Source organism: Chinchilla lanigera, unplaced genomic scaffold, assembly GCF_000276665.1.
Source record: "Chinchilla lanigera isolate Chin_1 unplaced genomic scaffold, ChiLan1.0 scaffold00014, whole genome shotgun sequence".
Taxonomy (NCBI): Eukaryota; Metazoa; Chordata; class Mammalia; order Rodentia; family Chinchillidae; genus Chinchilla; species Chinchilla lanigera.
Genome location: NW_004955415.1, coordinates 26,805,396 through 26,815,041, shown reverse-complemented (window position 1 = coordinate 26,815,041; position 9,646 = coordinate 26,805,396). Strand labels below are relative to the sequence as shown.

At 50.0% G+C, this 9,646-nt stretch overlaps 2 protein-coding genes across 2 annotated transcripts in view; one reads left to right on the top strand and one right to left on the bottom strand.

The window, feature by feature from the left end:
* Nucleotides 1–556: 556 nt before the first annotated feature.
* On the bottom strand, nt 557–9,159 carry Mgme1 (mitochondrial genome maintenance exonuclease 1). Its single transcript, XM_005380913.2, has 5 exons — nt 8,980–9,159; nt 7,877–8,436; nt 3,615–3,834; nt 1,586–1,718; nt 557–1,120 (listed from the first exon to the last, which is right to left on the bottom strand). Exons 2-5 carry the CDS (start codon nt 8,370–8,372, stop codon nt 878–880), a joined length of 1,092 nt encoding a protein of 363 aa, XP_005380970.1. The 5' UTR covers nt 8,373–8,436; nt 8,980–9,159; the 3' UTR covers nt 557–877.
* Nucleotides 9,160–9,279: 120 nt separating this feature from the next.
* Snx5 (sorting nexin 5) overlaps nt 9,280–9,646 on the top strand; it is a gene marked incomplete in the record, with an annotated part of 18,927 nt that continues 18,560 nt past the window's right edge. The window contains 1 exon segment of the mRNA XM_005380914.2: nt 9,280–9,397.

Genomic DNA, 9,646 nt, shown 5'->3' with positions numbered 1-9,646 from the left:
AGGAGTCACTGGTGAGGAGGTAATATACTATTTTTGACAACCCTTAGGCTGTAACTACTTAATAGGTCCCTCTTGCATATCTCTGTCTTCCTGAGAAACCACTCTGAAGATACCACCACGTATTACAGCAGCCATTGATATTTTCCTACTAATCTATCCATAACTGTGTAAAGTTTGTAATGTTCCTATCCTATTTCATAAATGGATGTATGTTTATTATTATGTGTTTCCTACAACAACCATTGAGAAGAGTTAATGATTTTTCAATAGGTCACTCATGTATAGCTCTATTTATTTTCTTTAGAAGCCACTTTGAAGATACCAAAGTATAGTACAACAACTCTTGATAATCTCCTACCTCTTTTGTCTGTAACTCACTATTATTTGTCTATTTGTTTTCCTGAGAAACTATTTTGTAGACAATAATATGTAAAACGATAACCATTGATAATTTCCTACCATTTTGTCTGTAATTTGCTAAGTGCCCCCTATTATTATGTTATCCTTCTTTTATTCTTTAAAAAAAAAAAAAAAAAACAAAACAAAAAAACGAAACCATAACGAAAGAGCTTATTGCCCTAATGGAAACATATAGAGAAGCTCAGTCTGTGCAACATGTGTAGGGCAGCATTGGGTGGTGGCGGGCTGGAGTGTGGTCCTCCAGCCCCTCCATCTTCAGCTGAGCTCTGGGCGCTGTGCCAGGGACAAGGAAGCCCCAAGGGGGCCAAGAGGTGCCTGCACTTGCTGCCCCACTGGTGCCCCAGGCTGATGTTAGCTCTTGAAATCCGGGTGGGTCTGGCTTCTCAGTCTGGCCTGCAGCAGCAGCACATTTCAACAAAGGAACCCTCCTGCCTCTGCGGACGTGGTCGCTCTGGTTTCAGTGAGCGGGAGGCCGTGACCCCTCTGCCCCAGCGGGGAGAGCAGCGCCTGCTCCGGCCGCGTCCTCACCCGCCCCTGGCTCCTGGCCATCTGGGCTCTTGTCCTTCTTGTCCTTCTCCGAGTACTCCTCCAGGCGCAGCAGCCACTTGGCCCAGTAGTGGGAGCAGAGCTCTGCGTCCAGGAAGTGGGCGTGCGCGGGGGAGCCGTCCTTGTAGGCCACTGCGATCAGGCCGCACCGCACCTGCACAGAGACGGGCGGGTGCAAGGATCCTGTGAGCCCACAGGTCAGGGCTGTTACCTCAGGACCACGCCACCTCCAGGAGGGTCTCCTGACTCCAGTTATATCTACCTCCGAGGTGCTGACTAAAGACTGAACACAGTCCTGGGCACAGTGGCGCACGCCTGTCATCCCAGCACTCTGGAAGCTGAGGCAAGGGGATCGCTGTGAGTCTGAGGCCAGCCTGGGTTACACAGGGAGTTCAAGACCAACATGTACTACACAGCGAGATCCTGCTTCAGAAAGCCACAAAGGAAAAAAGAGCACACTGAAGACCCATGGGGACGCCAAGGTGGCAGGCAGGACACTGAAGCATGGACTGCGAGCAAGAGGAACAGAGGAAAGAAGCCCGGGAAGGAGGGAACGGTGCTTCTCGGGCAAGAGAAGGCTGGAGCCAGGTGAGAGACACGCGGGCGAGCGCAGCCTCACCTGGAAGCTGTAGTTGGCATCGTGGTTCAGGGCGCCCATGTAGGCCACCACCTGCAGCGGGTTGTCGTACGTGTTCCGCAGGAAGGGCTTTGGCTTCTCTGACGTCTTCCAGTCGATCACGCACAGCTCACCCCTAGGGGAGACCAGACAGGCTCTGCAGGACTGGCTCAGGCTGGAGCCGCCTCCTGTGTGCAGTTCCTGACGAGCGCCACCTACTGACGCAGCACTGCCTACTGCGGGCTGCTGGTCTGCCTCCACCCTCTGTCCCCACCCTGTTAAAAACACTCCTGGTACTAGGGATTGAACCTGGAGCCTTCACAGAGCTCCATCCACAGCCCTTTTTTATTTTTCACTTTGAGACAGGGTCTTGCTAAGTCACTAAGTTGTCCAGGCTGGGCTTGAACTTGTGATCTTCCTGTATAGCTTCCCAGAGTGCTGGGACTACAGGCGTGTGCCATCACGTGTTGCGCTAACTGAAAGAACAGGGCCAGGGATTTAGCTCAGTGGCACAGCGCCTGCCTGGCCAAGGCAAGGTCCTGAGTTCGATTCTCAGTAATGAAAAAAAAAAAAAAAGAAAGAACAAAAACCAGATAGCGGTGCTAAGGATGTAGTTTATAATCTGTATGAGAAGTTGCTGATGTCAGGGACGTCTTACAGGCCGTGGGCGGAAGTGAATGACTGTGTGGCTCCCTCGGGGACTCTAGAGGGAGCCAGAAATAGCTGTCGCATTTCTGGGCAACTGGAGCTCTTCTCAGATATGAGGCCATGATGCCACAGAACTGTCACGCGCTCCACACAGTTCTAGACGCCCGAGTCCACTGTCCTGTTGCTCTGCGGTGCTGGAGATGGAACCCGAGGGCCTGCACAGGGCTGGGTGCGCCCTCTACCACCGAGCTTAATAAAGCACTCTGGGGACAATCCTGTCACAGCTCCTGTGCTGTTCTGGGAAGAGGTTCCTAGTGGTTAGTCAGGAATCAGAAGGCAACAGGGCAACAGTCTAAAAGCAGCAGGCCTGGACTGGAGATATAGCTCAGTGGCATAGCACAAGGTTCTGAGTTTGATTCCCAGTACCAAAAAAAAAAAAAAAAAAAAAAAAAAGCCACAAAACAACCAAAAAAATAAAAGCAGCAGGCAAGGCTGAGTGTGATGACTCACATCTGTAATCCCAGAACTCAGGAGGCTGAGGCAGGAGGATTGCTGTGAGTTTGAGGCCAGCCTGAACTACATAGCGAGATCTTGTCTCAAAAAATAAAAACAAACAACGACGACAAAAGGCAGTAGTCAGCAGAGAGAGAGACGGAGTTCCTATCTCATCAGCCACTGCCTGGAAGCCAGGAAGAGGCAACTTTCAGGGCCAATGGATCATAGTGCGGTCTTTAGGGAACAGGAACACAGAAAGAAAGAAAAAAAAAAAAAAGAGGAAAAATTAGGGAAACAGAAAACAATGAGAAGCAGGAAACAAAAAGCTAGAATCCAACTGGCGCTAACAGCTGATATCTAGGTTCAGGGAAGGGGCACAGCGGGAAGCCAGGCCATGGCAGGGCTACTGGAACATGTGCAGACGCGGAATATCAACTGCCCAGGACAACATGGCTCGAACCCACAGCACCTGCCCTTGCCTCCTGCCCAACAGCCAATTCTTTTACTTCTCATATCGGTTAAACTTATTTATTTTTTTAAATTTTGAGCTGTGCCTTTTTTTTTGTTGTTGGTTTTTTTTTTCTGGTACGGGGAATCGAACTCATCACCTTGCGCTTGCCAGGCAGGCGCTGTGCCGCTGAGCTAAATCCCCAGCCCCTCACTGTGCTTTTAATTTGTCCAGTCTGGGCTCAAACTTGCCACCCTCCTGCCTCAGCCTCCTAGAGGGCTGGGGTTCCAGGCATGTGCCACCACTATGCTCAGCCCGGTCTTACTTTCAAGAGGCAGAGGCCATAGTACCTGCAGCCAGGGTTGAAAGGAAAAGAATTTCTCTTGACGGTGTCAGGACAATCGCCCCACCATGGCGGGCGGGAGACAGCCTCCGACTCACCGATACTCAGCCACGCAGTCCACCAGCCCCGCGTACTTCAGGGTCCCGTGCTGCACGGCACTCTCGAGTGCGCGCACACCGCGCACGTCTTTCAGAAGGTGCTGCACGCTTGTGATGTAGCCACAGTGGAGCACACTGTCATCGCCCTCGTTTATGCTCCCCGGGGCTGAGAGTATGCTTTCCAAGGCCTCGTGGAAGCGCTTCCCTTGTAAAAAGATGTCTGGAGAGAAAATCAAGGGAAAGGAAAACAAAACCAAAGCTAGTGCTAAAACCCAAATGCTCTGAAAATCTCTGATACCAAGTTAAAAAAAATCACAGAAAGTTATCTTTATGTGGCAAGCCCTAAAACACTGAATTTCAGCTTCTTATGAAAACTAAGAATGCATTTTCAAAAATCAAAGGAATTAGAGTAATTCAGAAATGAAACACATTAAAAATGAAGTATTTCTAATAGAATTAGGCCCAACCTAGAACTGAAGATCAGGGAGTTATGGGAGCGCATCTATTGTATATAAACATCTAATTTTATAGATTAAATAGCTATACGAAAAAATCATTAGAAATTTAGTTCTTTTTACATCTGAACATAATTAAGCTAGGGAATCCTTTTATTAACAGGATCGGTGACTGCCAGACATGAAAATCAAGTCACACACAAATGAAAATGACTGGATGTGGTGGGATTTGGGGGAAGCAAAAGCCAGATAGCACCCTGGTCTCTATAGCAAGGGTTTCAACCTGGGCTTGGAGCAGCTCCCTGGGGAGACAGACCAGGGCACGCGCTCAGGTGGAGGTGGAGATCAGTCTCAGCCAATGAGGGAACCAGAAGCCACATCTCACCTGCAAGCCTCTGTCACAGAGACTCAAGAGAGGTCAGTTCTACCATCAGCAAAAAGTGCAGAACTGCTCCAGGGAAATTCCTGGGAGGGGGAAGTGGAATTCAACTAGGAGCTAAATTACTCTCCTCCACATATACTTGGCTCATGTGAAATGATTAGTACATGAAAGGCCCAAGGAAATGTAAGACTCACAGAATTAAAATCTACACCAAAGAGATGGAGTGTTCATCTACAGACTCAGCCAACCCAAAGACAAAGCTGTTTGCAACTGGAAGAGCTGGGTTTTCTCCGTGGCCAGCACCTGGCAACCTGGGTTTGAGCCCCAGGTACCATCTCCTCCTCAAGAAAAACTGCTTCTCTACCAGCCTCACCAGGATGATTCATTCCCCAAAGCACATCTAACCCTGGCTACATGCTTCACACAGTGGCTGCAAACATGGAAATCTAGATATCAGGTTCAGGATATTAAATATTCCTTTTATAAAAGTAAAATATGACACAAGAGTAGATTTATTACAAGTAGCATCAAGTCAGAGTATTGAGCTAAAGAAATTAACGAAACGAGATGTTTTCAATTCTCCATACAAGTACCTAAAAAAAAAAAAAATCATGCATCTTCAATATTCTGATGCTAGAACTGGTAGGATGGCTGGTATTTTGTGTGTGTATATGTGTGTGTTTTGGGACGGGGTCTCACTACGCAGTCCAGGTTGCTTTGAACCCATTACATAGCTGAGGCTAGTCTTGAGTGCTGGGATGACAGGAGTGCGCCACCATGCCTGGCTTGGTGGCTGATACTTTAGGGTTAAAAAAAAATTAGTGAAACAGAGAAAAAAATTAAACTCCAGCCCTTTCCACTATGATTAATACTTATAAATCAGATTGCTAGCTGGGTGTGGTGATGCACGCCTGCAATCCCAGCACTCGGGAGGCTGAGGCAGGAGAATCATTGCGAGTTGAAGACCAGCCTGGGCTACAAAGTGAGCTCAAGGCCAGCCTGAACTGCATAGCGAGACCCTGTCTCAAAAAGCCAAAAAAGAAAAAAAATCAGATTGCTCACTCTCACCAACCTTCAAAAGAAGTGATTTGTGGGGCTGGGGATTTAGCTCAACGGCACAGTGCCTGCCTGGCGAGCGTGAGGTCGTGAGTTCGATTCCCGGTACCAGAAAAAAAAACAAACAAAAAAAAGAGAGAGAAGTGATTTTTGGGAAAAATGTGAGTGCTGGGAAGAACGCCAGCTCCAGCACATCTCTGCACTTTGGGCTCCTACAGGACCCAGCAAAAAGAAGTGGGTCTGCCTGGTACTTTTCAGACAGCCTCTCCAGCCCAGTGAACCACTGGTGGTTCCGAAACACTCCCTTCTTCCTCCCGCTCACTCTGTCCTCACCCTAATTTGTATGCAGCTGTGCTCTGTGAAAAAGTGACCCTGCTCCTGCGTCAGGTTTACAGTGAGTTCAGGAGAAACACAGCAGAGTGCTAATCTACAGCAACAAAGCTAACTGCATGAAAGTATCCACCAGGGCTCATTCACGTTGCAAACAGAAGTTCCCCTCCTGTATCTTTTTTTGTTTTTGTTTTTGGGTCTTGTTATGCAGTGCATGATGGCCTTGAACTATGCAGCCAGGATGGCTTCAAACCCACGGCGATCTTCCTGCCTCAGCCTCCCAAGTGCTGGGATGACAGGTGTGCACCACTACACCCGGCATCCTCTCCAGTGTGAAGGGCTTAGCCACCAGCACCTTCCTTACTCTGCCCAGAGCTACACACCCTAGGTTCCCTGTGACCAGCAGGTTTTCCTTTAGCTCATCAGTCATTTTAGGACTCTGGGGAGCTGTTACACTCCTGGCTCAAGGAAAAGGAACTCCCCATGAGGAAACAATCAATTCTACATTCTGGTGGGACAAATAAAGAACTGGCGATGTCACTCACAAATTCTTCTGCAGCGTGCTCGGAAAGCAGAGCATAGCTTGGTGGTCATCACTGACCAGGCATCCTAAGCAGCAGCCCCTGCACACTGTCCTCGCCCCACGCCACGGAGAGATGTTTTAAGGGGCAAGGGCCTTGACCTTTCTTGCCATAACCCACTGCCATCCACACAGTTAGTAACTGCCTTTGAAATATACGTGACTGCATAGTGTGTCAGCAAATTAATGGGTTAACACACTTACACTGTGTTTCTTTCCTTTTTTCAGTACTGGGTGTTGAATCTGGGGCCTTTGTACTGAGTCACATCCCTATCTCTTGGTTAGGCTCAATCTTGTGATCCTCCTGCCTCAGCCTCCCAGAATGCTGGGATCGCACAGGTACACCATGCCCCCTCATGTTTTCTCTAAGATGCCCAAAGACAAGTACACTCCTCTCAAAATAAAGGTGGTTGTGTGCCGGCAGGGTGCTGCTCTTGAGGAAGCAAAAGTTAAAAAATGAGGCTGGGGATACAGCTCAGCGGCACAGCGCATTCCTGGCAAGTGTGAGGTCCTCGTTTGATTCCAGCATCAAAAAAACAAAAAAGGTAAGGAATGTCTGTAGCCAAGGACAACCAGGTAGCCCTCACGGACTACCTCACTGATCCACGTCAACAGTCTGGTTCTCACTGGAGTACGCTTTTTAGGGAAGCTGTTTTCCTTGCTTATCTGAGGTAGGACTTAAAGGCTCAAGTTTATTTCTTAACCAAGAACATCTAACTAGGCCAACTGACCTAGATCACTGCTGTTCCTGCTTCATGTCTGGGCTTTTAAATTCACCATCAGTTCACACTGATACATCGAACTGTCAAGTGGGCATTTACTTGATTCTGCACAGAATGCTTACCAAACAACCCGAATCCTGCCAGCAAGCAACTGACTTGCATTATCAAGAAAAACAAGTACCAGGCGTGGTGGCACACACCTGTAATCCCAGCACTTGGGAGGTTGAGGCAGGAGGATCACTGTGAGGCCAACTTGGGCTACAAAGTGAGTTTGAGGGCAGCCTGAACTGTAGAGCGAAATCCTACCTCAAAAAGCCCAAAAAAATAGGGGCTGGGGACTTAGCTCAGTGGCACAGTGCCTGCCTGGCAAGTGCAAGGTTGTGAGTTTGATCCCCGGTACGGCAAAAAAAAGAAGAAAAAAAAAAAAAAAAGAAAAGAAAAAAAGAAAAACGCAAGCAACTCTGATATTGCTTATAGTTTACCAAACAAATGCATTTTACATATTTAGTCAGATTATTTGATCTCTGCTTTAAAATAAGGATAATACATCTATGCTTCGTGGGCCTGTCATAAGGATTGAGTTCACATATACGAAGCACTAGTTAAGGCTAATTATTTGAAAGTCCAGTAGTTCCTTTCTAGTAAAGTGTTTTCTAAAGAGCCTCATCATCTTTTGACGCCAAAGCTCTATATTCTAGAAAGCACAGCGAGCACAGAACCAGAATTAAGGGAATTACTTGAAGTATATTCTGCAAAGCCATCTTCGCCCAGCTCCAGAATCATTCGCTGTCTCCACCTCTCCAAGTAGAAAATCTGTTCCGCAGTCATAGTCCGCTGCAGGACCCGGGTCACACTTGGTATCGAATTCCTTTGCAGGCGGATTTTCAAAGGAGCTGAAGGCTGCCCTGTGTTTGGTTTCAGGCTCCGCTCAGGATTGAAGATAGGAAACCAGTTCCGGGGAGCTCTGGCCTCCTCCTGCTTTGCGGGCTTAGCCTTACTCACAGGTCCAAAGAGTAAGGCATCTTCCTCCAGCAGCGATTCTGGAGTCTGGACGGGGTCTCGGAAGGACAAGACCGACCTTACTAACCGAGAGTATCTGGCCTGGTCCACTTCTTCGTAAGGGTTTTTCTTCTTCGGGCCACAGGAATAAGAGGAAGTGCAGAAACCAGCAAGGAGGGCTGGCTCTACAGAAAACCCCCTGAGCTGCTTGCAAATGGTCTGCAATGCCTTCATCTTCAGCTGGCTTGAGCTTCTCTAGTCTGTTTGCAAGGTGGAGTACCTTTCAGAGTTCGGATCCCTATTAAAATATTAAGAGAAAATAGCGTTAGGTACAGAGGCATTATAGTTGAGCCAACAAAGGGAACGCTGCATTGGAACGACTGTATCAGAATTGTATCCTGGATCCTTTCTGGACACGTCTGGAAAAAGCTACTTCCTAAGAGACACTCATCAATAGCTGAAGGGCTGCCACTTATTAAATGACAACTGGTGGGAGCCCGGGCAAGACGTTCCTGATCTTCACCGAAGGAAAGCGAGGGCAGGATAGGGGGGCGGGGATGGCGACGCCCCCACGCCAAGTTCTCCGGGACACATTCTGCACTGATATTCTCATTCCCTCTTCACACCCTCGCGGCGGGTCCGCTTCTGACCCCGTTTCAGGCGCGGATCCCGACGTCTAAAGGGTCACGAGCCTCGACGCAGGTCGGGGCTGGCCTGGCCACCATCGCGATCGCAGTTCTCATGTCCTGGACATGCCCGGGACAGCGCGCCGGTCGCGTCCTCCGGCGGGGGCTTGGATTCGGGAAGAGAGAAAAAGGCACGGTTACCACGGGGGTAGTACCTCGGAAGTCACCACGTTCTGTGTAACTCCGGAGCGCGAAGAGCCTCCGCGACCCGTACTTTTATCATTCCCGCGCTTTGGCCTGGCTTTAGGTCCCGCCCCAGGGAAGCAGCCCCAGAATGCACTGCGGCGCTCAGGCCCTGCCCCCTCACTGCAGGTCTGCCTCTACAGACCCGCCATCTGTGGGGGATCCCGCCCCCGAGGCGGAAGCGCGGGTCCTCCAAATCGCGAGCTTTTGCTCTCGCGAGAGTGTGCTACGTCAGCCCCGGTCGCCATATTGGAGTCGGGTTGAGCCATAAATTCCCCCCCTGCACAAGCGCGCGCTCTTTCTTGAGGCACCCATGCGGTTAGGGTGACTGTCGCTGTACGTCCCCGTCGTGGTCCTTCGGTCTTCGGTTCCCACCTGTCGCGGAGCGAGGTTAGGCCCTGCGTTAATTTTTTTGCCCGGCTCCAAGATGGACGGCGGCGGGAACGGGAGAGGCCCCTCTAGAGGAGCGCGTGGCGCGTCGCTCGCCTGCTCCCGGGGTTTCTGGGAAGGTGGCTGACCGCTAGGCAGCCGGCCGCCGTCGGGCAGGGAGGCCGGCGGAGGCGGGGCCGCGGCCGCCCCCGAGAGGCTCTCGGGCGGCGGCGGCCCAGCCTCTTATTTCCTCGCACAGCCCGGCGGCCC

Excerpts from the sequence above, each read along its gene's own strand:
- Mgme1 (XM_005380913.2), bottom strand. The coding sequence starts at position 8,372 with ATGAAGGCATTGCAGACCATTTGCAAGCAGCTCAGGGGGTTTTCTGTA. Across the intron at positions 3,835-7,876 it reads CTTTGCAGAATATACTTCAA|ACATCTTTTTACAAGGGAAG; the intron begins GTAATTCCCTTA and ends TTTTCTCTCCAG. Across the intron at positions 1,121-1,585 it reads ATGCCAACTACAGCTTCCAG|GTGCGGTGCGGCCTGATCGC; the intron begins GTGAGGCTGCGC and ends GTCTCTGTGCAG.